This window comes from Hemicordylus capensis, chromosome 4 (assembly GCF_027244095.1).
Source record: "Hemicordylus capensis ecotype Gifberg chromosome 4, rHemCap1.1.pri, whole genome shotgun sequence".
Taxonomy (NCBI): domain Eukaryota; kingdom Metazoa; phylum Chordata; class Lepidosauria; order Squamata; family Cordylidae; genus Hemicordylus; species Hemicordylus capensis.
In genome coordinates, this window is record NC_069660.1 from 96658164 (window position 1) to 96685715 (window position 27552).

The 27552-nt window shown below is 44.0% G+C and overlaps 1 protein-coding gene across 1 annotated transcript; it reads left to right on the forward strand.

Annotated features, from left to right (window-relative positions):
* The first annotated feature begins 741 nt into the window (after positions 1-741).
* LEXM (lymphocyte expansion molecule) lies at positions 742-26989 on the forward strand. Its single transcript, XM_053247046.1, has 10 exons — positions 742-866; positions 3895-3982; positions 7651-7821; positions 10592-10714; positions 12876-13004; positions 14526-14669; positions 15972-16136; positions 18171-18299; positions 24249-24379; positions 26882-26989. Exons 1-10 carry the CDS (start codon positions 817-819, stop codon positions 26934-26936), a joined length of 1185 nt encoding a protein of 394 aa, XP_053103021.1. The 5' UTR covers positions 742-816; the 3' UTR covers positions 26937-26989.
* Positions 26990-27552: the final 563 nt, after the last annotated feature.

Here is a 27552-nt window from a genome sequence, read left to right on the forward strand (position 1 = left end):
GGCTCTGTGCATAGTGCTATACACAGAACAAATGGCTTCAAAGTTCAAAGTTCAGCTGTAGTGTTTGGGCTGAGGTTGTAGCTGCCTTCTCAGTCCCTTAAGGAATGTAATGTGTGTGTCATTCATGACTATGGCAAGGTCCATATATTTCATTCTTGGCTATCTGTACTTTACAAGAAGTATTGAAAGCAACCCTGACACTGTTTCTAAATGGACACCTTTTAATTGTTGTGAGATGCAAAGAGGCTGTTCCAGTTTCCAAGAGGCTTTCCCAAGTGCTTTTACAGTATGCCCTTCATACCTGTAGGTCATATGGGGCCTGCACTGCTCTCAGTGTGCTGAACCCTAGTAGCAGTCCTCCACATGGCAGATCTGGGATTGGTGGGATCAGATGGCACAGCAGTCCTCCACATGGCAGATCTGGGATTGGTGGGATTGATGGCACAGTAAAACAACAACAACAACTGTTCAATAAAATCTCCTCCTTTGGGACATCTCTTTCTGGTACTTCCCCCCCTACTGTGCAAGACAAACTGCAGAGGAACCTGCCATCTGGACATGCTCCCTAAATTACAACAGTGTCCCCTTTTCCCATACTTGTGCCCATACATTGAGCCAAAATGGCTGCCTGTAGCCACAGTGACAAATCCTTGAACACAGCAGGGTGCTCTTAAGACCTGCCCCTCCCAGGCTCATAGAAACAGAAGCTCAAGCGTCTGCTGTTGCCATGGTGGTGAGATTCCAGAGCTATGCTCAGCTGCAGTCACCAATCAGGAAGGCGGTTCTTCCTCCACTTGAGGCACCAGAAGATGGAGTATGGAACCAAAGGGTTTCACAGGAGCCCCTTTTGGGAGTCAATCAGCCAGGTAAGGGTAAATTCATGATAGTTCTTTAAAAAAAAGAATAGTGGGGTTTTATTTTTTTAAAAATACATTTTCTCACAGACAGGGCATAATTTGTACCAGGCTTTATCAGAGATCAATCCTAGAACATATCAAATAAGAAATATGGGGTGCTTCTGAGCATGTGCAGAGTGCCTTTCCACCCCTGGATAACCACTGCCAGTTTCCAGACATCTGGGATTTTGTGCAAAAGTTTTCAGGTCAGAAGGCATGGTTTCCAGGCAGGCGGGAGCTACCCTGACATTTTGCACACTAGAAATCTAGCTGCTGTTTGTTCACTACCCGTACGCCTGTTCAAACTCACACAGATCACTCATCATGGATCTGAAGTTGTAGGAGTCATGTCGACAGACACATGCAGACATTCATACATGTACAGATCTCTCTCTCTCTCTCTCTCTCTCTCTCTCTCTCTCTCTCTCTCTCATACACACAGAAACATACACACGAGTCACCTTGCAAACATATGTATGTTTATGTTCGTTCATATTTCAGTTCAAACCCATGGACACACCCTTGGACACAAGCAAACATATTCCTGCACAAAGAATCACACTACCTACTGCCTTTCAACATAGAACTCTTAGTTACGGAAAGCACACCTGTTGGTCCCTTTATAGAAATCACTTTCATTCACACACCAATCACATCTGCACATGCCTAGTGTACCCATGGACAGAGTGCTGGACTATATGGTGTTTGCCAGGCCATTACAGTTAAGTCTGCAGTTTCTCCTCTATTGGAGACGTACACGATCTGTTCCCATTATATATTTGGGAACAGAGCGTATATAATATTTATATAATATTATAATAATATACAACTTTCTTTCTCGGCATGTGACATCTTAAGGTCCTCCGCTGCCCTCTGTCTCGGATATCAGCCACTTCAGTTGTGATACATTCTGCATGGGCAGCAGCTGCTTCTGGATTGTCACATGTGATTGTTACATGTGTTTCTGTGTTGCTGTATAGGAATCCACTAGAGAGCAACAATTAGTTGTGCCTTCCCAGCATAGCAGTGGTTCTCACATACCATGCAAGGGGATATGAGTGGCGTGAGCATCACCTGCGCCCCTGTGCACATGTAGACAACTGTGATGGGGCTGTGCTGCAGGGCAGCAGGGCTTAATGGTTAGGGTTCTTTGCACAGAGGTGCAAGATGTGCCCCCCCTCCCAGTGAAAATAAGGGGCAGCATGCCACACAGTTTCATGCACAGAAACCTTACCGTGGAGAGTGCTGCTTCTCTGCAATGCAGCACCATTGCAGGTGTTTGCATATGTAGCGGGGCACAGGGAATGCTCAAGCCACCCACTTCTCCTTGGACAACATGCAAGCTATATGTACAATCAGCACATGTGAATATCAAAATACGCATGGTATGCCTACTTTTCCTGCAATACATGGAACTTTTGTCCATGTAGAAAACAGGCACATCATGTTTGTTTGAAGCAGCCAATATATTTTTATTGCCTCTTTACTGGGCAACTTGTTTGATACACAATATAATCAGGGAGACATAGGCTACACCGTGGAAGTGAAACATGCTCTCCTCTCCTAGGAGAGGAGAGCCAGTCTTGTGGTAGCAAGCATGACTTGTCCCCTTAGCTAAGCAGAGTTTGCCCAGGTTGCATATGAATGGGAGACTAGAAGTGTGAGCACTGTAAGATATTCCTCTTAGGGGATGGAGCCAATCTGGGAAGAGCATCTAGGTTCCAAATTCCCTCTCAGGCATCTCCAAAATAGGGCTGAGAGAGATTCCTGCCTGCAACCTTGGAGAAGCCTCTGCCAGTCTGTGTAGGCAATACTGAGCTAGAGGGACCTATGGTCTGACTCAGTATATGGCAGCTTCCTATGTTCCTATGTTGACTCAGCTGATATGCGGAAAATCACTCAAAGTAGTCCCACTGAAATGAAAAGAACAAATTAGGCATTGCCATTGTGAATATGTGACTGAATGTTTAAAGGAACCTAGCTTTGAGGAGAAGCTTGATCTTGGTGATCACTGAGTTGTTTTAGTCCTTTGAGTTTATTAGTCTTTCTCTCAAGGGACTGTTTCAGATAGACAATGGCCCCTAAATGTGGTGACATCCAGGCTGCGGTGAGAGTGCCCTCACTAAAGAGTGTGCTGATGCAATCCTGGCATGTCCTGTAATCAATTGTGAGGAATGTTCTTCCAAATCGCTTCTCTACACGTGCTCCAAAACCCTCTTCAAACAGGGTTTGGGAGTGTGCATAGAGTGGCAATTCCAATGTTCACCTGAACCGGCCTTAGCAGAAGAGAGATCCTTCTCGCCTTATAGTGCTGCTATAACTGAATAGACCATATCTTTCAAGCCATTCTCTTTAAAAGTAGGCAGGCTACATCTTCTTAATTCTAGCTAGCAACCGAATCATGACTTTATAAGGGAATTACTGCTGCATTAGGCAATGCCTGAGCTCATGACAATTTTTAAGAGTGCCTACATTTCTGAAATCTGTTGTACGGACTAATGTCAATAAAAAGATTTTACCATTGTTGCACATTACTTTTTAAACAGATTTTTTAAAAAAAATAGATTTAGAAATTATGCAACAGACACAAATTATTATAACCACCATAGCTTCAAAAGAAAGGAGTTTAAATCACCCTTGCTTTAGCTAATTCAATCCCATGTTGTCTATGGTAAACTTCCAAATGCTGAGATATTTGTCCTTTGATGTAATTTGTTATTCTGTGTCTATGTTCTGTAGATCAGAATAATCTATGAAACGTAGGGGTCCCCATAGACAGGTTAGTCTGGAGGGAGATGCAATCCTGTATTTACCCCAAACAAAATATATCCTGCATCTCCAGTTTATTGCAACTAGTGGTATGGTTAACGTGTTAATGATTGCTTTGAAAAGCACCTGTGTTTGTTGACTTTGAGTAAAATGGCAACAGAAGGGTTCTGTTATACTCTGAATAGTATAGGTTTGTTTTAACTCTTTTTGTTTGTATTCCTCTGGCTAGATTTGATGTGTCAGCAATTTATCCCAATACCAAGAGGCCCAGTACCTTGCTGCAGGCTCCATACTCCAAAACTATATGTTCAGACTTGGTGAGTCTGTGTCTCTGTGTGTCTTATATATGTGCAAAGCAAAATTATTCTCCAGATTTAGTACTATATACGTGGCTGAATAAGTAAGGGGATCTCATAACATTTGATATATGGGAATAAGCACAGAAAGTTGGAAATAACTTCTGTGTGTGCATTTATAAGAGCATTGCTTTAAAATCATGTCACAGTGCTATATTATATAAGTAAAATGACAACAATATTTAGGATGAAATGACAAATGTTGGAAATTCCTAAGAGAAGTACAAAGTTTGTCCACATGTGGTGACTGTGCAAGTCTAGTAAATTATACTGGAGGAAAATAAGAGTTGCAATAGAAGATATAGCCCATATTAAATTAGAAGTAGATCCTCTTCTCTTTTTTACTGACATGTAACAAACTTACTTAAAGATTATATATAATTAATTGCATACGTTGATTGTTGCAGCTAGACTACCTTATGTCACAAATTGAAAAAAGATAGGAAGAAAGTATGGATTCTGCCTACACCAGAAAAGCCATGGGTTGAGGTCCTTCCCTTGCCCCTTTTATATAGTTCAGAGTGTTTCTGGGTTCCCTGCATCAAGTGCAGTAACAATCCTTTGGAGGGACAGAGAGAGAGAGAGTAGAAGCTGAGGAGGAGGAGGAGGAGGTTTAGAAGGCCTCTTCCTTAAAAGTGGAGCAATACTACTACTACTACTACTACTACTACTACTACTACTACTACTACTACTACTACTAGATGCTGTTCGAGAGCCCCTAAGAACAGCATTAACCCATTATTCCTAATGGAAGAGGTGTTGCTGACACTGTTCTTAGGAGCCACAGAGGCTCTTCATCAGCAGCATCAGTGCAGTGTTCGGACAGACGGAAGCAGCACAAGCACTCCACTATTGAGACAGTGGGGCACTGTGTTGTATGTCAGTCTGTATTGGCCTCAGTTTACTGGAAAAAAGGATGGCACAAGGCAAGAACCAGAAGAGAAGTGCACTCAGATCAGGTGTGAAGGTTAGGGAGAACATCGGGGCATACCCTTGGAGTCTCCCCTCTTGCACAACACAGCCAACCAGTCTTCTAGAGATTGCCTTGTGGTCCATTGACGTTTTTTCCCTTCTCATGAAAAGTTTCCCCCTTCTGTGATCAAGATAGAATAAATGTAGTAATGGAAGGATACTGGCTGACATCCTGGATACACTACTCACTAGTACTAGTCAGGAGTTACTCTGAAGGACAGCTAAATCAATAGTAAATTTAATTAGGATGTCAGCTGTTGCTTTTTCACAGATTCCCATGCAGATTGCGCAATGAATTCTGAGAAGGGATGTAACGAATGTCATCTGGACCACCCACCAAATCGCCTGTAAGTGGTCATAGTGGAATAAATGACCATCTGTGAAGAACTTAAATTCTTTGCAGTCATGGCTAAATTGATCTAAATTACACTAAATATTAGTGTAAAAGAAAGCAGACAAAACATAACATTATTTCCCAAAATGGAAACATTTTACTGGTACAACTACATTACTACAAATATTTATATACTGCTTTTCAACAAAAGTTCTCAATCGCTTTTCACAGAAATATACAAATAACTAACTAACTAACTACTTCCACACAATCACTTCTACCCTGGTTTTTCTCTTACCTTGCTTCCACACAACCAAAAATTGAGAGCACATACAGCTCCCAAACCTTGGTAGAGCACAGTTTTTGATTGTGTGAATGACCTCTTTGTTTCTCTTTTCTCTGTATCTTTTTCTTTCTTTTTAATACATTTATTCTTGAAAAATAAGTGGGAGTATAAATGAAAAAAAAGCAGTAAGCAAGAAAATGTAGCTCACTGTCACAATGCATATATAAATATAGATGAATGGACTGGAACAAGATTATCTGCCTGCCAGCTCTCCTTCTCAGAATCTGCAGTTTTCCTATGCAGAGAAGAGAAGGGACCATCTCTTGTGAATTTTATTCTGTAATTTTATTTATTTATTTTATTGTTAAATTTATATACCGTCTTTCATTAAAACAATCCCAAGGCGGTTTACAGCAGAATTTAAAAACAAGATTGTAAAAATGACACAATTAAAATATTAAGCTAAACATTATTACATTTTATTTGTTATAAAACAAATTTGATTAAAAAATTTAAAACACAAGCATAAAAACAATACAATGTTATGAGGACATTGTCCTCATAAAAGCAGTTAATGACACAGACAGGTTGCCTAAAATGGATTAAATTTCTTGGTCATGCTGGAACAGACAATTACTTCTTTCTTCTTGGACAGAAGGAAGATATTTCACCGTATGTAAAATGTAACTGATCATTAAATATTTTTTTAACTTTCAGCAAAATATCCAAAGCGTCAAAAAACATTGGGAAATACAATCAGCCTAGAGAAATAGGAGAGGGATTTGGAAAGAGTAGATGCAATCACCATCTCACTGAAGGTCTTTACTGAGCGAGGATGTTTTTAGTGCTGAAATGAAAGTTCATTCACAATCACTTCTACTGATCCTGTGGAGATGATGATGAGGCACTGACGAAATAAGGGATGATACTTTGCCTGTTTTGCATTTCGCTGCAGCTGGTTTGACAGCAATTGGTAGAGGTGGAGCAGCTCTTTTCCCAGGTGTCCTCAAAAGCTTCCTCAGAATGATTTGACATCATGATGTAACATTCCTCAAGAGCTTTTGTGGACAAAAATGTCAGCTGAGGGGAATAGCATTGCTGCCTCCTGCTGTAAGGTTGTCACATCTCCTCTTTTTGCCCCCCCCCTTGATGAAATGCCCTCCCAATTATGCTGTCCATGAATGGGGTGGAGAAATTGGGGTGAGCTTCTTAGGTCAGTCCTGGTTTAGACCTGGAATGTCAATCACAGCCCTTCCACCATACTGCTCTGACTTATATGTTATAATACAGCTTCTGTCTTTGTTACAATATGGCTTCATATGTTATAATACAGCTTCTGCTCATCTAGTCATTCCCAAAGACCCGACTTCTGCCCCGCAAACTTCTATACCACAATATAGTGACATATGATCACTCTGCCCCTCCTGCTAATATAGATTACTTGTATTAAATATCTCCCTAAAAGTGGGAAGATGGCCGTGACTTTCCTGGAAGTGGTGACCTGAATGATCTGGAATTTTAAATAATACAAACAAAGAAAGCAGAATAGGCAGGATTTCCATGTCAAAGTATTGTTTGTAATAATGGATGACATACTGCTCAGTGCTCCGTTTGCTGAGCAACAGAGTGCTTGTGCAGATACGACGCAAGAGTGCTCTTGCGCAGGATTCCAGAATTGTTCAAACCGAGTTGCACAATAAAGGGCTGATGGGAAGAATGGGCCTCTATTATGCAACTACATTCACGCAATTCTAGCATCTTGTGCAAGACCACTCTTGCGTAACTGCTCAACTGGGAACCAGTAGTAGTATTGTTTATTTTGGCCCAAGGCCAGCATACTGCTCAACTGCTCTGTTGCTAGGCAAATGGAGCATTGTGCAAAATGTCAGCTGCTGAAAGGACTCCATTGAGCTGGTGCTCTCCTCTATAGCATGCCTTGTCTAATGGGCAATCTAGCCCTGGCCATGTTTGCTGACAGTTATCCCATTTTTCAAACAAATTGTATCTATACAAAATAAATATGTTTGTCTTCTTTAGAACCGAAAATTGGGACCAGGCACCTACAGTCTTGACTATGGAGATCTCAGTAGTACCTCCTTCTGGAAGAGGTTGTCAAGCTCTAGCTGGGCAAAAGGACAAGAAGCAACAAGAATCACTCAGATGCCACATTTTAATTTTAAGGAAGTCTTCAAGAGAGAGAAATCTCTGGTGAGTAATTGTCCTATTGCTTCATATTACCTGACTTAAAGGCTGAAAATATGAACCAGTTTGCCATGGATTTTGTTGAGAACAAGGACCAAATGCCAGAATTAAGAATCAAGAATATTATCAGTATTAATTAGGAGGAAAAGGCCCATAAAGGTTAATGGGTCACATCAGGCAACTGGAAGGGCGATCTTGCCACCCATTTCCATTTCTGAGACCATGGAGGGGGCCAACCATTTCATTGGAGTTTAGTTCCAAGTAAGTAGGCTTAGAACTGCAGTTTGACAATCTACACCCAACCCTAACCCTTTGCCTCCACTTCTTTTGGCTGGTCCAACTCACAGCAGGCAGTGGACAGGTTGGGCAAAGGAACCCATGAAGGAATGGGATGAGCCATCGCTAGGATGTGCAAAGCCCCCCTCTGAGAAATGTGGCTAGACTTATTGACATCCTTTCAGTGTGGCATAGAGATAATGCCCGCGGCTGCTGTCCAGTCCACCGCCGGCAGCCTCCACTGCTCCAACCACACTCCTTGTGCCTGACATCAGACATGGAGAGGGCATGGTCGCATTTGCAAACGGGGCCACATGCCCTGTATGTGAGTGAAGAGCCTCCCCATCTCTTACAACTTTTTAAAAGGCAGTCAAGATGCATTTGTTTGCCCAGGCTTTTAATTAGATATTGTTTTAATTGTGTTTTTAATAGTTTTAACGTTTGACATTTTCATTGTAATGTTTTGAACTTTTTCTGTTGTTTTTATTGTTTTGTTGTAAACCGCCAAGAGACTTGCATTTTGGGAGGTATACAAATGTGCTAAACAAACAAACAAATTGCAACCAGTGTCGTGTTTGCAGCGCCACGTGGCTCCGTTTTTGAGAAGCTTCAGCCAGCGCTGGGTTCCCAGCCTGGCTGGATATGTGTCTCCCTGACTTTACAAGCAGGGCAAGGTGCTTCTGGCCACTGCTGCAAACATGGCACTGGCTGTAATTTACTCGCAAACTTTGTGCACGGCCCCGTTTACAAACGCGACCATGCTGCCTGCACATCTGACGTCATATGTAGGGGTGTGCCTGAGGCACCAGGCACGGTCCCTGGTGTTGTGAACTATGCCTGGTTTCACACTCTGTACATGCTCAGAGGGAAACAGGCAAAGCCACATCATACAAAAACTGAATTGGTTCTTGGAGATGGTGACCATGTATGATCTGGACGCAGAAACAGAGATAGAGAGAGACACACTCAGAAAGTTCAATGGGCTTTATTATAAAAAGTTGCTCATCAGGATAAAATAATCCACATTAAAAACATGTTTCCAATTCAAGGTGTAGTGTAATGTGCATAACTAACATATGTGTGTGCAATCAGTAATTACAGATATCTAATAATCTAACAAGTCCTAAATAAAACATTTAGAGAGAAGCAGAGAAAGAAGACGGGGAGGGGGCTTAGGAAGGGGGGGGTAGTAGTGATTAGTAAGGGGGAGGAAAGTAGGGATCCAAGGCTTGTGAAGGCAGCATATTTACCAGGATCAGAGGCTTTGAGAGTGGTGGATCTTTCAGCTGGAGGGGAGAGACTGTAGCTGGGAGCAGCAACAGAGCGATGGTCTGGCTTCTGGTGGTCAAGCAGACAGTTTGCTCAGAGCAAGGCAGAGAGTGAAGGTGCCATGGCTTGGGGAAGTCTTGACTTCTCACTGCGCAGTAGAAGTCACAGACAGTTCCTGTCCATGGACAGAATTCCTGCCTCTAGCCCCGCGGCTTGGGCAGCAAACTCTGGGATCGCTCATGAGCAGATCTTGCTTGGAGGCACAAGATAGCTAAACTGCCATGTCCAGAGACTCCTTCTTATAGTGGTTCCATCCTTTGATGTCCATTTGAGTCTTCTGGATCACAAAAGGCGTTTATTCCTGCTATCCTCTGAATATTGTCTTTTAATTACCAAAAATCTCTCAGGATATTTGGTCAGTTCAGAGAGATCTCCATCTCATCTTTTGTAAATTGCTATCTTGAGGAGGGGACATAGTCCAAAGCAAATCTGCATCCCAGATGTGCTAGCCTGGTCCCAAAAGGTGTTAAAAGTCAGGAGAGTTAGTGTGAGACAGCAATTACATTATTTCTTGTGTACCTCTATCTAGTGTGTATTTATAACAAAAGAATATTTAAAGTAACATCAAAAAGGGGCACATGTGAGTTAATCAACACATTTGGACATGGCAGGAGCATCCTGTTAGTGAGGTAAGGGGATTACTGGACAGCAGGTTAATTTCAGCAGTGTGAGACTGGTAATTAAGCCTGATCCACTGTCTCAGTGAGTTTCCACAGACACTGATAACCAATGCTAGATTACCCCTGCCTCTACAAATCATTTACCAAGCATCACCCAGGCAGATCTGGGCTGTTCACCTTGAGTCCAGGCCTTAATTCATTTCTTACTATAAAATGAAATCAGACACAGGCCTCAATTCCACATACTTCTGAGTTGGGACCTCTGGGTTGAATGTTGGGATCAAAGGGGGGGTCCCCAACACTGGGTATGATAGCCCAGGTTCTTTGAACCCCATGCAATGGCGGCTCCACCCCTGCATCCTCTAAGCATCACTCAAAACTTCTCCAACATTTTACCCAAGCTTCAAATTTGCCCCACATTTTGCATTAGGTGAAATGTGATGGCACCCCTAATGTGCATACTCCATGGTGGCCGGAGGGCTATTCAAGTGACACTATACAACATTCCTACCCTACTTGCACGTGTTTTTTCCTCTCTCTCTCTTTCCAAGAAAGCAAAACTGGGTCCTGGAACTTATGACTACAAAAGTTTTCTGGAACTCCAGGAGAGACGTCCACATAGTATTAGAGGGATAATTAACACCGGAGAAGTAAGGTTTAAAGATCGCATCAGGGTATGTACTGGCATCGATCCTTGCAGGAACTACTCACGTAAAAGATGTTTTTAAAACCCCCAAAGGTTGGACAATTTGACATTTTTCTCAACATGGAATAGCTGAGTTGTGGAACATGGCGGGGCATTCATAATTAAAACCTAGCAAATGAATCCACAAATTTTGGCTTAACTCACTAACCAGCTGCTCTTTGTGCTTGCCACCAGCTTCCCTCAAATTCTCTCTGGCACAAAAGCAGAGTTGCAGAGGAGAGAAGCAGCAGGTCTTCTCTCATTTGCACTGGGATACAGAGAGGGAAAGAAACTCTCCTACTGCTCCAAAGGGATTCCTGCTGTTTCTTCCCTTCCCAAAAACGGCAGTTGAAAGGAGCGAGATCTGCATGGTACCAGATGTCCTGCTCTCCAGAGATCCTGGGGCACTCAGCACTGGTGACCTGGCAAGTGGATTTGTGGGTGGTTGGCTATATACAACTACAGATAATTTGGCATCTTAGGTAAAGAGCAACACTTTCTGATCACAACTGCCATGTTTAGTATATTTCATTGCTTTGTGGAAAGAGATCCATCCTTGCTATATTCGTTCCTGTGACATTGCAGCTAACATTGCCCTGATAAGGCAGTTATTATATGAAAGCTACTTTGGATACATTGCTATGAGGAGGAGCTATGAGGCTGAACAGGAGATCCACAGAAGTCTCAAAATCTTGCCACTGTCCTTTATTCCATATTTTGTGGATGTCTGGTCTAACAAGTGGGGAGAGAAAACAGGTGAAGCCCTGAAGCACGTACATCAAGTCTGCAAAACTTTGGCCCTCCAGCTATTGGACTACAGCTCTCATCATCCCTGACTATTGGCCACTGTGGTGGGGGTTGATGGGATATATAGTCCAACAGTAACTGGAGGCCTGGTGTTGCATTATAGGCATGATGGAAATGGACTATCTGGTGCTGGGATTTCTCCATACCACAGGGGGTTCAATTTATGTCAAGATTTGGCAACCTTAGCTCAACTTTGAACCAGTCAGAGAAAATTAGACTACAGCTACTTTTCATGGTTAACTAGCGAGTTGTAATGAATGGAAGGGGTGGTGGTGCTTCTGTTGGGATGCCCACATTATTTGGTGTTCCTCCCCGTAATCAGAAGACCTCTCATTTCACTGTTCCTGCCATCTCTCACTACTTTAGCAATCCATAAATTTCCTCAGGCAGAACCTCTGCCTTGGAAGTGCCTAGTGAGTTTGTGCTGTAGAAAAGGAGAAGCAATGTGGAAGGAGGTGATGGCATGGCAATGGGCTACACATGCACCAGTCTCCACTTTAAAACAGAACAGAACTGTGAAGGTGAGAGAGTGAACACAGAATGGACACACTGGCTGCCCTCTGTGGTTCAGAACTGGCAAGTATATCTGCAAGATTGATGTTAGTATTTATGGAGCAAGAGTGACTCACAGTGGACTAGAAGGTGAACCGCTTCTTGCTCTTTTTAGTACTGCTAAGCTCAACCCACTGAAAAGATAGCCAGATCTCCCGCATCTTATTATTACATTGTTTAATGTTTTCTTCATTCCAAACCTTGGTATAGAATATCCAGCTATCTTTTCCACTGGTCCTGTCAATATGTTTCAAACAGCCAGGTTTCTTTTTCATACTATTAAATGATATGAATATTATGGATCTAATGGAACCCAGGGTTTGAAGGGTGCTTTCTCACAGTACTTGCTCACTCCTGACAGGAAGTGTACCTAAGGTGCTTCCGTTTTTGAAGACAACCTGACAAGAACTAGCCTCAGTGCATGAAAACAGGAAGTCCTTAGGGTTGACAAGTTTCCTCCCTGATCACACTGGCAGGGCTCCTGTGCCTTTTAACAGCAGCATGACAAGAAATTCAGCAGATAACTTCCCCCCCATCACTGCATCAACAGGGTCGCAAAATATTGCCAGCCCTAGACTTATCTGAAAAGGATCTGAAGGATATCAGGGGATCAGATCAGGAGCTTCCCTACGATTCAGTGAACACACTCAGTTGTCCTGTATGTAGGAGGAAGTTCTCGCTTTCTCAGTATCACTGAGCATTTGCGTCCTATCTGGGATGAGGGCATGGCTGCCCTGCTGATTTCCTAATTGTTTTTCGTTCTCTCATTGGCTCCCCTCCTCCACTTCCAGGAATGCTACCCTGGCCCAGGAACGTATGGGAATCCTTACGCACTCCAGGATGAGAGGCAAAAACGCTTTGTGACTGCGCTTGGAGTCATGGACAGTAAAGCTGCAAAATGCTTCGCCTTTCCCAATATGGCAAGCTCAAGCTCTTAATTCTTCACTCAGCTGCTCTTTATGCCTAAGGTCTGCCTGTTTGGTAAATACAAAATCCAGGGAAGGGACGTGCTCAGAGCCTTAGCCTCATGGAAGGAGTCCTTCTGTGAGGTGCATGGTGATGCAAATAGCCTTTGCAGATGTGCCGAGGTCACACAAATGGACTCCACACATGCATGGAGGCCTGAACTGGGCCCCAGCCAGCCTGCGCTGATGCGGGGGGCGGGGGCACCAGCAGGGTCTAGGGGAGTCGCCACTGCCCTGCCGCCACCACAGTGCATAAGGTGACCTTCCATCTGTCCCCCCTCCTGCTCGGCCTTTTCAACCCCATTGCACTTCCTAGAGATCCCTGATGCTTGTAAAGGGGAATCCTTACCGGATTCCCCTTTACAAGCATCCCGAACCAGGTGGAATTGGTTCAACCTGGGTTGAGTGCACAACTGAACCACCCCGTCAGTTTTAACGAGCTGGTTCAAATTCAGTTTTAATTTGAACAGAGCAGTTCTGTGCACACCCCTACTTTCTGCACCCAGAAGCCCTTGCTGCATTTCCAGAGCCAAGGATTGGTGTTTAATCCCATCCCTTTAAGTCTGGGGAAGGGAGAAGGTATTTGTTATTTTTATCTTCCCTTGTCATCAAGGGCACTGTACCTGACCCCCTGCCATTTTATCCCCACAACAGTCCTATGAGTCTGAGAGAGAGAGAGAGAGAGAGAGAGAGAGAGAGAGAGAGAGAGAGAGAGAGAGAGAGATAGAGAGAGAGAGAGAGCTCCCATTTATCCCCTCAGGTCCTAGCTCTGAGTCTCCAGGTCACTTGAATTACTTCATCATATTGGCTCTCTAGCCTGATATTCTGTTTACGTACATGTGCCCAACTGCGATGATGCCACAGCGGATTAAGCAAAGCACTGCCAGCTGGGTACAGCAGTCGGGTTGCATCTATCGCAGCACATCTAGCCATGCAGAGGCTTGGGGTCATCGTACACTTTACCTCTGGGTTGCTATACCAAGAAGTAAGTGCTTCCTCTAGAAAGCTGCAGAGCTTCCTTTGAGCGTTTGTTACTGGATCAAAGTAATCCACTACAGGGAAACAAGGGTCCATTCACAAAGTAGTTACTGCATTCTATCCTACCCTTGGTGCACAGGGAGACAGATAGCAGCAGCTACCATGAGATGAATGCTGAAAAACCATACTTGGCCAAACCGAGGAGATGCACCCATGGAAGCAGTTTCCCCTCTGTCCAGCTAGTACACCTACAAATGGCTCTAAACACGCATCTGTGCTGCGATGCTCATCTGAACCCCACTGAACTGGCTGGCTGCATCTTGCTGTGATGCAGAGAGGGCTGCACATCCATACTCAGGGCTATGAGCTGTTCTGTGCACATAACATTAACAGGATCAGGACCAATGTCCTCACCGGCTCAGCTCAGTAGATGCTGCACTTTGCAACTGCTAAACTGTGTCCATTTTTTATGTTCTCATAATTTCTCATTGGTTTCAGGGAAGTGGTTTGGGTCCTGGCACCTATAACCTGAAGAACGATATAGATGAGATGCTAAAAAGAGTGGTCAGCACGAGGGGGCCCTATGAAATCTTTACAGGAGACAGGTCAAAGCCGATTATCTGTGGACATTTTGCTGTTGAAGTATGTATGCTCATCTTCTTTGCTTGCAAGACATTTTCCATACATCATGGTGCTGGTTAGTAATTCATAAGATATACTGTTGTCAGCCTTCAGTTTGACTAGTGAGGCTTCAGAAGCAACATGAGTCTTCCCCACTGCCCCTTTTATGTCCTCAGTCTTTACAGGAATTTAATTAGATTCTGTTGGGGAAAGGTTTAAAAAGAAAATATTTAAAAATTGTTTGTGATTTACAGGTAATCTTACATTTTTATATTTTGCAGTCTCATGATCTTTGAAACTCTCTTATTTGAGGGGAGTTTTAACATTAGAGTTGGAACACTGACTATTCAGGTGTGAAATCTGTAAACATTTTAGGAGGGTTCTTGAAAGGACTCAAATGTATGCAGTACAGTGTTGTTACTACACCTACACTACAGTGCAATCTTGTTTTTAACAATACTATACACTGTGCAATATTGTTCTTAAAATTTCTAACAAGTCCAGACTAGAGTGAGCAAAATATTCCATAGCAAAGGGCCCAGTAGAATTATTATGAGCCAGAGGGTGACAAACTTGGCATAGTCTGATCACATTTCATTGACGTAATTTGCATTGAATGGACTCTGGCAATCCACAGGTAGTTTTTCCATTTATTGAAACTGAGCAATTTATATTTGGTAGGAGTAGTTGACTTGTATGTCAATAGAACTTCTTCAGACTATGTGGATGGTGACGGCAACCTTAGATACCACAGCTAGTCACAAAAAATACCAACTTATTATTTAACATAAAATACCAACTTATTATTTAACATTTTTCTAAAGTGCACATGTGTAGTCCTGACGACCACCCTGCAAGGTAAACCAACTATTCCCATATTACAGTGGGAGTCAATGTAACTTTGACTGCTGGGGGTCCATGGGAAACCACTGGGATGACCCTGCGTCCTCTGCTAGGATTAACATTATATCATTTCTCTTTTCCTGAACAAGAAAAATTATAAACTGGTAAGCAACAGTATAGCAAAAGCAGCCAGCACATCAGAGCTAATCCCAAGGCAGAATTCTATAGTCCAGGTTCAGATTCTATAGTCCAAGAAACTCAGATCCTATTAGACTGTGTCTGTTCATTTGAAGGAAGGTCTCTGGACTATATGTAATTCAGGTTTAGATTTACTGAGTTTGTATGGGTGTGGTGAGTATATTATATGAGGGCAAAGTTACAGGAATACAGTTAGGTTTGTGGCTGATACTGGTGAATAACACAGATCTACTACACATTTCTCCTCTCAAAGCCGCTGTTTCCCTCATTTAATGTTGCTAGAAAAAATCCATTGAGTTGGGTGGCAGTAAAGTCAAAAGCTTCCTAGAAGAACTGGAGACAAAGGAGAAAAAGAAACATGGTGTTTTCAGCACTCTTCCTCGGAATCCTAGTTACCCAACCGAGCGGATCTTCTGGGCAACGGTTGGCCAGGGTCCTTGTGAAACAGTAGGTGCTGTTCCCCTGCTCCTCTCCGAAAAGTCGTCAAGTGGTGATTTTCTCTGGATAAAATGATGGGACTGGGAAAGTAGTACACAGCTCAAAGGGAAAAGGATTACATTTTCTTTTTAAAAAATGTCACCGAGGCGCTTCACACAATTAGTGTGAAGCGCCTCGAGGTGGTTTGCGTGGAGAGTGGGCTTAGCCCACTCTCCCCACAGATGGTGGCCCGTGGAGCCCTGGGTGGCCAGATCGGCTGCCCACATGTCTACCGGCTCCCATGGAGCCAGTAGGGGCTGTGGGGATCGGGGGCTGCTTGGCCTCCGGAAGTCCTAGGATGCCCCGCGCAAGTGCGTGGGGCATTCTAGGGGGACCCCCGAGCCTGGGAGGCTGCTTGTATCCTCCTAGTTGGGGGTCTACTCGTATGTCACCACATGCCGTGCTGGCACACGAGCATAAAAACAAGGTTAACAGAGTGCCCGCTCTGTTATCCTCATTTAAGGGGAGAGGGAATTAGGTGGGCTGTTACCACCAGGCTCGCCTATGAGCCCAGTGTTTCCAGCGATCACCAGGAAGCGAACTAGGCTTCCTTAGCCTGCTCTTGGGTGATCATCAGAATAGATTCACTGTTTAAACTTCCAAAATCTGATGGGCTATGTGTACAGTCCAACATGGGCCTCAGTTCATGCAAAGTGCTGACCTAGGTCCTAGATAGGCTTTAGATAGATGCAGAATTGGCAGATACAACCACCAGTCATGTAACCTGGCCAGGATGGGTTTGTGCAGAGCCTGATCTACCCTATGAGATGGTTGACAATGAGGCTATTCTCACGATGGGGGAAAACTGGGCTAAAGAAGCCCAGCCTGGTTTTTCCCCATCGTGAGAACCAGCGGGCGAGCCCGCTGGTTCTCTGGCAGCAATCCCACCAAAGTAGCCCTCCACTCAGCCCAGGTTAGCAGAGCGAGCACTCTGCTAACCCGGGTTTCCTGGTCGTGTGCCGCCATGGTGTGCCTCAGCGCCTTGGCGACACACGAGGAGACCCCCGCCAGGAGGCTGGAAGCAGCCTCCCAGGTGCGGAGGTCTCTCCAGGATGCCCTGTGTGCTCACGTGGGGCATCCTGGAACTTCCGGGGGCCACATGCCCTCCAATCCCCACCACCCCTTTCGGCTCCGTCACGGAGCCAGCAGTTATGTGGGCGGCTGATCCGGCCACCCAACCACAAGCGGCAGCACCTCTCAGGTGCTGCACACCAATTGTGTGAAGCGCCTCATTACCTATTAACTAATAAGCACATTTTAACTGACAGTGCCAATGTGAACCAAAAGATCTATTTACTGAGCAGTTGTCTAGGTATCTCAGTCAAACTAGATGCAACATGAAGCACATCTTTGCCTTTCCATCTATGTTTTTTAATGTAATAGCTGCTGGGGTGCAGTGATCTGGATTGGCACTGTGGCCTTTGAGGTGGGTGTTTTTCTACCCACACTGTGGTCGCAACAGAAATCCCTCTCCAAAGTTACTGGCCTATGTATTGCACAGTGAGCCACCTATCCAAGCAACAGGTGCACTTGCTACTTCCATCACTGAGAATGATGGGAGTACTGTTAGGAGTGCATTTACACAGTCCTTAGTAGGCCTGCAGCAGCCCTGCTATCGGAAGCAGCATGGGTGTGCTTCACAGTGCCTCGGAAGCAGCAAGCACACTTGTTGCTTGGATTGTGGAGCTCACCACACAGTAGGGATGTGCACGAACCAGTGCTCAGCAAGGAGGCATGGACCGCCAAACTGATTTGTGCACATCCCTACCTCTCAGTATGGGGACAGTAACTGGCTGTTTGCACCAGTCAGGAGAGCCAACAATTCAGCAGCAAAATGCCAGCTGAAATCATTCACTGCTCTGTAAAATGCAACCAACAATGGAAGTAGGCAGATTTTCCCCAGGAGGGTATTTCATAATTTGGGTGTGACTGCAGAATCATAATCATAATCTGTTTGTTATCATAGTCACTAACTCAAAACAATAGCTTATTGATTTCTTGCAGTTCACAGCAGGGCCCGGCTCATATAACCTAAAGCCCATTAAGAAAACGGAATATGAAGATCAGCCGCCATTCTGGATAGGTACAAAGAGATTTGACAGGAAAGCATACCGGCTCTTCTTTGGAAATGCTGTGAGTGAGAAGAGATAAGGTTGGAACAGACCGAGTGGCAATGTTGAATATTCCATGTCTTGGCTCCTCCCTTTCCAATTCACTTGTGTTTCTTTTATGAATTTTGTCCAAGCAAAGAGGCAGTCAGGTGGAGTGGTTAGAATTGGGCTTCAATTATTTGAATCCATACTTGGCCACAAAGTCTATTGGTTGATTTTCAGTCAGTTACGGTCTGTCTTACCTGCTTCACAGGCTTCTTGTGAGGATAAAGGGAGGGGGAATGGCACAAATAAGAGAGAGAGTGTGTGGGCAGCCAATATTTTGCAAACCTTAAGTTGCACAACTGCTTCGTCTGAGGACCAGTAAAAATGCACCAGAGAACACAGTCCCTTGAGAACAAGCTCTTGTGCCTTATTTCACACTGTCAGCTGCAAGGACTCTTGGAGTGGCATTGCAACCAAGTCTTATTTTATAACATCCCTGTTGGAGTTTGTAATTATTTAACAAAGCGCCAAAAGGAAGCTACCCACTCCACTTACAGAGTAGAGTGCAGAGTTTAGTTGTTGCAGTTATTTGAAAAACACACATGGAGATTGTTGTACAATCTAAACTAGATTGTTTAGATAGATAGATAGAGCTGGTGTGGTGTAGTGGTTAGAGTGCTGGACTAGGACCGGGGAGACCCGAGTTCAAATCCCCATTCAGCCATGATACTAGCTGGGTAACTCTGGGCCAGTCACTTCTCTCAGCCTAACCTACTTCACAGGGTTGTTGTGAGGAGAAACTCAAGTATGTAGTACAATGCTCTGGGCTTCTTGAAGGAAGAGTGGGATATAAATGTAAAAATTAAATTAAAATTAAATTAAATTAATTCAAAATGAAATCACCATTTTGAATAGAATATAAATATTCTACCGTCCAACTCATTCAATCTATCTCACTATTTCTGTAAATTTCACTGTAAGTGCAGCATTCCATTTGGGAGAATTTCTTTCTTAGGGAAGCCACTACATATTTACAGTTTAAGCAGAGGGCCCAGCATATGAATTGCTTAATAATGTAACCAAAAGGCATGGCCACCACAATCCTGCCTGCAAACATTTTCAAGTTGTTTTCATATCATATTGTTTTAGATATGAAAGTTGTAATTCTTCTAAATTGTCTTCCGCATGCAGTAAGCACCTTGGCTCTGGTGCAGATGCATGCACTGCACCCAACAGGTGACTTGCTGCGTCTTGCAGCATATTCTCTTTAGAATTTGGCTACAAACCAGTAGAAGAATGCTGCTCACCATTTAAACTCCATGGTTATTTTTAAAAGCCATTTTAGCTAGCTAATGCAATCCAGTGTGCATTTGCATGGAAGCAGGTATTTCTGAGCAGAGCATAAGATCAGCCTAAGGTAAAGTGTGCCGTCAAGTCGATTTCGACTCCTGACACCCACAAAGCCCTGTGGTTTTCTTTCGGTAGAATACAGGAGGGGTTTACCTTTGCCTCCTCCTGCACAGTATGAGATGATGCCTTCCAGCATCTTCCTATATCTCTGCTGCCCGATATAGTACCAGCAGGGATTTGAACCGGCATCTTCTGCTTGTTAGTCAAGCATTTCCCCGCTACACAGTGCTTATTTCCTCTCTTTTCAACCGGTTCAAGTGCATCTTACCCTGGGTTGTGTGTTGAGCTTCTTTCTGTGGTTCTATAGTGTCACATTCCTTTTGCTGATAGGCTTCAACCTTTTTTTAGTAGTGATGAGCCAAAGCGATAGGTCTGGCACTTTCCCTCCTCCTCCCCACTGTGCCCTTTCTTGTCTCTTCATCTTTTCTGGGTTCCCGTGGTGAACTGGAACAAAGCTAGAAGGACTCAGTCAGGGAAAGCTTTCATTTGAAAGAGTTCACTTCTGCTTAGGGAACAGGTAAGGACTCCCAGGCAGTTTTTTTGTCCTTTATGCTGGAGAGCAGGGAACTTAAGAAGTCAAGAACTAATGCTTTTCTATAATTGAAGGGGAACTTTGCTGATTAAGCTTTCCTGATAACATTGGAAGAGTGCTGAACTTACCTGCAGCTGATTTGAGAGCTTTTTGCAATAGGGGAGTTAATCTCTCACACAGTGCAGTTCACTGGCCACCTGTAATGGCTATAAGTAGGTCTAATCCATAAATAGAGGCCTCACCAGTGGTCTGGATTCACATGGCCAGAGTTGCCAGGTGTGCTAGAATTCTTGTAAGGTAAAGTAAAGTTGTGCCGTCGAGTCGGTGTTGACTCCTGGTGACCACAGAACTCTGTGGTTGTCTTTGACAGAATACAGGAGGGGTTTACCACTGCCTCCTCCCACACAGTATAAGATGATGTCTTTCAGTATCTCCCTATATCACATAGTCTGGGAAACATACCAGCAGGGATTCAAACTGGCAACCTCTTGCTCCCTAGACAAGTTACTTCCCCGCTGTGCCATGGTTCAAAAATAAAGGGCCTCTGTTTGAGGCTCAAGGACTTCTATTACTCTCATATGCAAATAGAGTATTCTCAGGGCTAGCCTCAGGAGTGGGTAAGCCAGGCTGTTGTCCATCCCACCGCCCTGAAGGGGTTGCTGAGCTGCCTGCAGTGAACTAAGGGGTGGGGGGTGGGAAGCAGAACCAGAAAAGAGCTTTCTCTGCCTGATTTTTCTCATATGTTAAGGGAGAGATGGTTTTGAAAAAGAATGGAGGAAAAGATGTGGGGAACGGGAAGAAGCAGCTACAGAAGGCTTCTTCTGTGAGATTTTTAGTGGGATCCTAGAACTGGAGCTGAAGAACACTAGCAGCAATGTAGCAGACTACTGAAAGGTCGCTCTGACCCTGTTTCGTGGACATTACTCAGAAAGCCTAGGACCAGTAGGACCAGTTCTACTACTAAGGCTGTATTCACATAGTCATGGCGATCCTGGTTAAAGAGTTAACCCAGACTGCTGAACCTGCAGAGCTGATTGCAAGAACCAAAAATTTCCAGTCAATCCTGCTGTGATTAAACTGCATTTATCCTGGTTCAATACAGCTTAACCACAGTGGTCTGATCAGCATTTCCCAGAAATGTTTGGGTCTTACAACCAGTTCCACAGGATTCAGCAATCCTGGTTAACTTTCTCACTAGGATCACCATCACTGTGTGAATGCAGCCACACAACTTTGCAAAACTTAGCATGCCTGTTTCAGATGCTACTTTTCCAGTTCACTTGTCTAGGAGTATGCACTGAGACTGCACGTGTCCTGACAGTTTTGCAGATGTCCTGAAGTCCCACCAGCATCTTCATTTATCACGTGCGTGTCCAAACTGCCTTTCTAGATGCAACCCAAATATAGTTTAAACTAGTATATGGGTTGTGTGTAGAGTGGTGGTTCACTCCACTCCCCATGATATAAAGAATTGCACTAGGATGATGTCAGGGTGTCTGCAAAAGATATCAGGACAGTTGCACTCTAGGAATGTGCACTAACTGGTTCGGAGGTCCTTTTCTGGACTTTCAAACTGGTCCGGCAGTCAAGCTGGTTCGGTGGTGGTGGGTTACCTTTAAGGAGTAGGGAGGGTGCTCTCCCCCACCCCCAGCATGTTTCCCTCACTGGCACTGTGTCCAAAATTGCTGTGCGGGGTGGAAGGGTACCCTCTTGCTGCCCTGGTCAGCATCAGACTGGAAGTGGCCCGTGCATGTGCGTGACCTGCACAGCAATTCTGGACACAGCGATGGCGGGGGGGGGGGGGAGAAGAGAACCCTCCTTAAAGGTAACCCCCCTGCCACTGAACCAGCCCAGCTTCGGTTCGTGTACATCCCTACTGCCCTTTCAGCATTGATTGTTTAAGTGCTGTCAAGTTGGTGTTGACTCTTAGCGACCACATAGATGATTCTCTCCAAGATGATCTGTCTTCAACTTGGCCTTTAAGCTCTCTCAGTGGTGCATTCATTGCTGTGGTAATTGAGTCCATCCACCTTGCTGCTGGTTGTCGTGCTCTTCTTCTCTTTTCTTCAACTTCCCCAGCATTCCTCACTAAGGGTGCCATTGATCCTTGGGCCAGCCCCAGATGTGCTAGGCAAAGCATGTTCTGGCTCCAGGACCCCAACCCCACCTCACAGCAGTAGAGTATAAGGAAAGGACTTCCCTCTGAGTTTGCCTAGGTTGACTGTGGGCTACTTTTCTCTGGCAGGGGTACTGGCAGAGAAGGGAGTCTACGCTTACAGTAACATATCCAGTTACAAGATATCAGATACAATGGCTGGGAAAGTCCCCTGCCTGAGACCTGCGACAGCCAGTGCCAGAGGCAATTTTATACACAATGACACTTTCCCCAAGATAACCAGAAAAGTGGGGGGCCTTGTATAAAGAAGAAGATTTTAAAAAACTGTATTAGCCAGTTTGGGAACATAACCCACTGAACATGGGCTTCTGCAGATGTCCTCTGACTCTTGTTACCTGAAAGAGGTGATCATTGGGCAGCTCTAGGGATTTAACATGGCCTCACCAGAATGAAACTCTGTAGAAGGAAAGCTATAGGAGTTGCAGCTTCCTTTTCTACATCCACCACAATTCACTTTCTATCTCAGTACTTATGTGCTACATTCTCCTATCTAGGCTATTCTCGAACAGCAAGAGGAAAGTGCATACCTGCAATTCTCATTAAGGACAACTTGAGAAGGTTGTTTCAAGTACAGAGGTGGCAAGGCCTCTATTATGGGTAGAACCCTCACCAATGCTGCAGAACCCCCATACTCTTATAGTCCAGTAATTTTTCAAACTGAATACAAGAACAAGCCAGCTAGCCATATCCTCAGCACCAACCTGCATCATAATCACAGATCCCAGCTCTCCCTGATACAGCATTTGTCTGCAGAGGCAAATGCTCTACCAGGGAGAGCTGGGGTGCATAATTAAAGAGTGGGCAGGGCTATCCGATATACTCCCACTCCCCTTACTCTACAGTGCCTGCATTCTATGTATAGCAGTGTCAAATGTACAGCACTAGCTGCATCTGGTATCTATAATCAAAACTCATCAAGGGGAAGAGAATAATTGAATAAGTTGAATTCTGCCTTGCATATAAAATTAACTACCCCACTTCCATATATAGATATAGACATAAGTAAAAACTATGCAATGTTGTAGAGGATGAAGGCATAGTCCTTTGTTTCCCTGGCAATCATCTTGGCCCTTTTGAATGGTAGGTTGCAGGGGAATTATTTTAGACACATCACGTGGTGTATGACTAGACTAGCTTGGGATTGCTCATCTTAATCCTTATGAGATTGATAAACAAGCTGTGTTGCCCATTGGTATTTTAATTTCAAAACCTCTTAAGTCACATTACAACACCTTAAGTCTTTCATCACTCCCTTAAGTGGAGCAGAAGTGTTCCTTCTCAAAGAACAGAGGCTTCCTTACAGCCTCTCAGAAAGGTTTGTCTCTCACATTGTACTACCGGCTTCAGTGTAGCTTTTAAATATTAACTCTGCTGATGCTCCAGTTCTTCAGCTAGGTTTCCACGAAATACTGAGTTAGAAGTTTCACCTAGGTATGGGTGGAAAGACTATTAATTTTTTGCACACATTTTTGTTAGATCATTGGGAAATAATGTCCAACATTCACTGGCATCAACAGTGCATAGCTTCTATCACTTTAAGTACAGTACACACAGCTCAAGATTCTTGAAGAACTTTACTCCTAAAAGCTTGAAAGTTTCAGCTGTGAGCAGCAACAAGTGGTTACAAAGTGTCCCACAGTTCTACTTTTCCGCTTCTGCTGTGCTGTCAGAAGAGTAATCTGCACAGATGAGTTGCTTAAAGCATTAGGCACATCTTAGGCCTGTGCATCTCCCCAACAAGAGTTCTTCCTTCAGAGCCTGCAGTGGCTATACAAGAAGCAGATGATGGAAGGATCTACCTATCTGCTTATTAGTCCTTCTCCTAATATCCAAAAGCCACATTCTTTTGCTTACTTTTCTATTTACAGAACCCAGTTGGAGTTGGCCGCTATGATACCACAAAGCATGAGAAGTATCCAAAGAAGATCAGATACCGTGCACTTTACATGCATGATGCAGAGCGTTACCTTAGTAACCTGGAAAGAGACAAGTGTTTACAGTAAGTGAAATCTTACCAGTGTAGAAGGCAGGCAATTGGTTTTTAGAAATCCTCCCACAGAGTTCTACAGGGAAGACACAGTGCTTGATTTAACAAATCATTTTAGTTTGGTTGCTTGATCTAATTTACATGCCTTGTTCTGGATGTCAAGTTTTGATTACAACTTAAAAAAAGCTAAGTAGTGTTTAGAAACTTTTTTCAGGGTCTAGAACAGTAAGAGAGAGGGGACACATGAAATAAAGTGTGGCTAGAGTTAATTAGGAGAGACACTGTGGCCAAGCCTAGGGAGAAGATTTTGCACATTCCCTTTATGTGATTCATTCTGCCCTTGGTTTTATTCCTTCTGAATTTTGGTTTCATTAGGCAAGTATGCAGTTTGTCACTGCTTTCAGTTCATCTGCATCAAGATTAAATTTTTGTGTGCAGTGTTTTATGGATGCACAGACATGCCTGCCTTGTAGTAAAGCACCACACAAGAGAATGTTGGTGCAATAATATGTTTACTCAATCACATTAAATTTGTTTTTTCAGCACAAATATGTGCACTGGTAAATAATGTGGAGGAGAGACATTAACAGAAAAGCAAAAGCTGCAGCATAGACAGCACATACATTACTTTGTACAAAGTTTGGAAATTAAAAAAACTGGAAAGTGGACACTGTTATGCACCAGTTCCATTTCTGTTATGTGTCTGTTCCATAAGCAATTCAGGGAGAAGTTTAAAAGAAAATTTCAGATGCATCCTTAGTCTTACCCACACCTATTGTAGTCTCTGAATTTGAAATCCACAAAGAAAGTCAGATGATCTTTCAGGATGATAAACTTCTCTCAGCCCTTCCGGGGAGCAGTATGCTAGTTTCATAATAACCACACCATCTTAGAAGGGAATCAAATGCAGTCAGACTCTAGTCCCTTTTTCTTGTAATAGCAGAAAGTTTGTCTGCTGCAATTTGAGGTATGTCTATAGAGTTGCAATTGAAATACACTTAGGATGTTTACAGGCACATTTCACAAAACAAAGCATCTAATTGTGTAAGACTAGGCAAAACAAGGGAGGCAAGTCATATAATGATTTTTGACATTTGCTGCCCACGTAAGTGTAGTTTCCTCTTGCCTTCTCCCAAGCGGACCTCCTTTTCATGATAAATCTGGCCCTAAGGGTTCAAATCTTTGTTCAGCTATGAAGCACTGCAGGGGTTGGGGCAAGTCATTCTGGGTATGTTCAGATGCTCAGTTGAATTTCAGCATTCATTTTTTGTCATTGTTGTCCAAACATACCTCTGAAATTCAAGCAAGGTTCAGTTTGGTCCAACAAGCTGAACTTTGTAACTGTTTGTAGTTGGCTTGTTTTAACTGCATTTCAATTCACCATCATGTTGCATCTGAAGACACCCTGGTGGTTTATTCTTGGCTTGTTACAAGAGCTCTGCCTCTGCCACAGAGATGTTGAGAAGCAGCCTTGGTGTGGTCTTCCCTCCAGACACATTCAGGCAAAATCTGCTTAGTGTCTACCAGGGCTCTGGTACCGCTGGCTAGCGTGACCACTACCCAACTCTGCTATACGGTTGTGTGCTGAGCACAGACATTTACCAGGTGATTCGGGGGGGGGGGGGCAACCAGAGCCAAAAGCAAGCAGCAAGAGGCCTTCTGTGTCGGCGGGGCTGTAGGCCTTCTAACTTAACTATTACAAGCTCCACGATGACAAGAAAGCTGCAGGCTGCTCATCTTTGTATTGCTGCACCACGGCTAGGCTCTGACTAGCAGAGGACAGAAAAGGAGCTGAAGCAGCTCATGCAGTTTTTCCACACCCATGCCAAGCTGGCAACTAATGTTAAGAGAGTGAAGGGGTGATAGGGATGTGCTTGAAAGACAATTCAGTGTCCAAATTGAAGCACCTTTAAAACCAAATCCTTACTCCACCCCTTTAATGCGGAGAGCAGGTCCATATATGCTCCTCCTCCACTGGACGCCACTTCCATAATCGTAATGCTCCAGCTATGATTGCACACCAGTGTGGCGTCTCCCTGCTGCCCCTGCATGATGCCAGCATGCACATGGTCTCTGCCCAATCATAGCTGAAGGAGCTCTGCGATTATGGACCTGCTCTCATTAAAAGGGGTGGTGTAAGGATTTGGTTTTAAAGCGATTGTGCTGCAATCCCGACACCGAAACACATTTTAAGCACATCCCTATGGGGTGAAGCATTGCTAGGAGACTTGGATCGCTAGGGCAGACTTGGAACTCTAGGATGGTGTTTGGGGAAACTGTGAAGAGGGAGGGGCCAAACAAACCATGCTATTGCTGATAGTCTGTGAAGTGAATCTGCTTGTTTTTTACAACTCGGTCAAAATATAATTTGGCTTTGCGTTGTCTGTCTAGCTCACCTCATAGCTTGATGAGAGATTGAACTGTTGTTCTGTGCTCCTTGGGTGAAGAATGGTAAAAAATTTTTGAAATAATAATTGGTGGCTTCCTCTTCTTACAACCCACCTTCTTTTTCAGGGAACGGATCACTCCTGTCAATAAAGGCCGGAGGATCAATCCAGCATCTGCCTGAAACACTATTTTCAGAATTTGCTTCCTGAAACAAAGCAGAGTTAAGCAACCAAATATCAGCTGCATTCCTATAGTTAATTTTCATGGGAGATTCTAATTGCATAAATCCAACAGAGCAGGGGCGTAACGAGGCTGGAGTGGGCCCAGAGACAAAATTTTAAAATAGGCCCCTCGCTGATACACACACACTCACTTCACATGTGACTTGCCTCTGGGGGGCCCTTCGAGGCGTGGGGGCCCCCAGGCAGCCACCTCCCCTTGCCTAATGGTAGTTATGCCCCTGCAACAGAGCACAGACACCTATGCATTTGCTACATTGACATATCCCATCCAATTTTCAATAATTCTTCACTGCTGGTCATTACTTATTTCATTCAAAATCAAAACATTTGGTAGAGATAAGCATCCCAGGTTCTATCACTGTACTTGTGTCCTTTCAGTACTGTGAGGAAAAAGAGCTTAAGTGTTTACAATTGTTATTTGGCCCCAAGAGGAAGTAAAGGCAACTGTGGTCAAAATCTCTACACCACCATCGCCTCTCTGCAGGGTGGAATCAGCCATTACAAAAAGCGTTTAAGAAATACTCCGACGTCTACTGCAATATCTGAATGGAACTC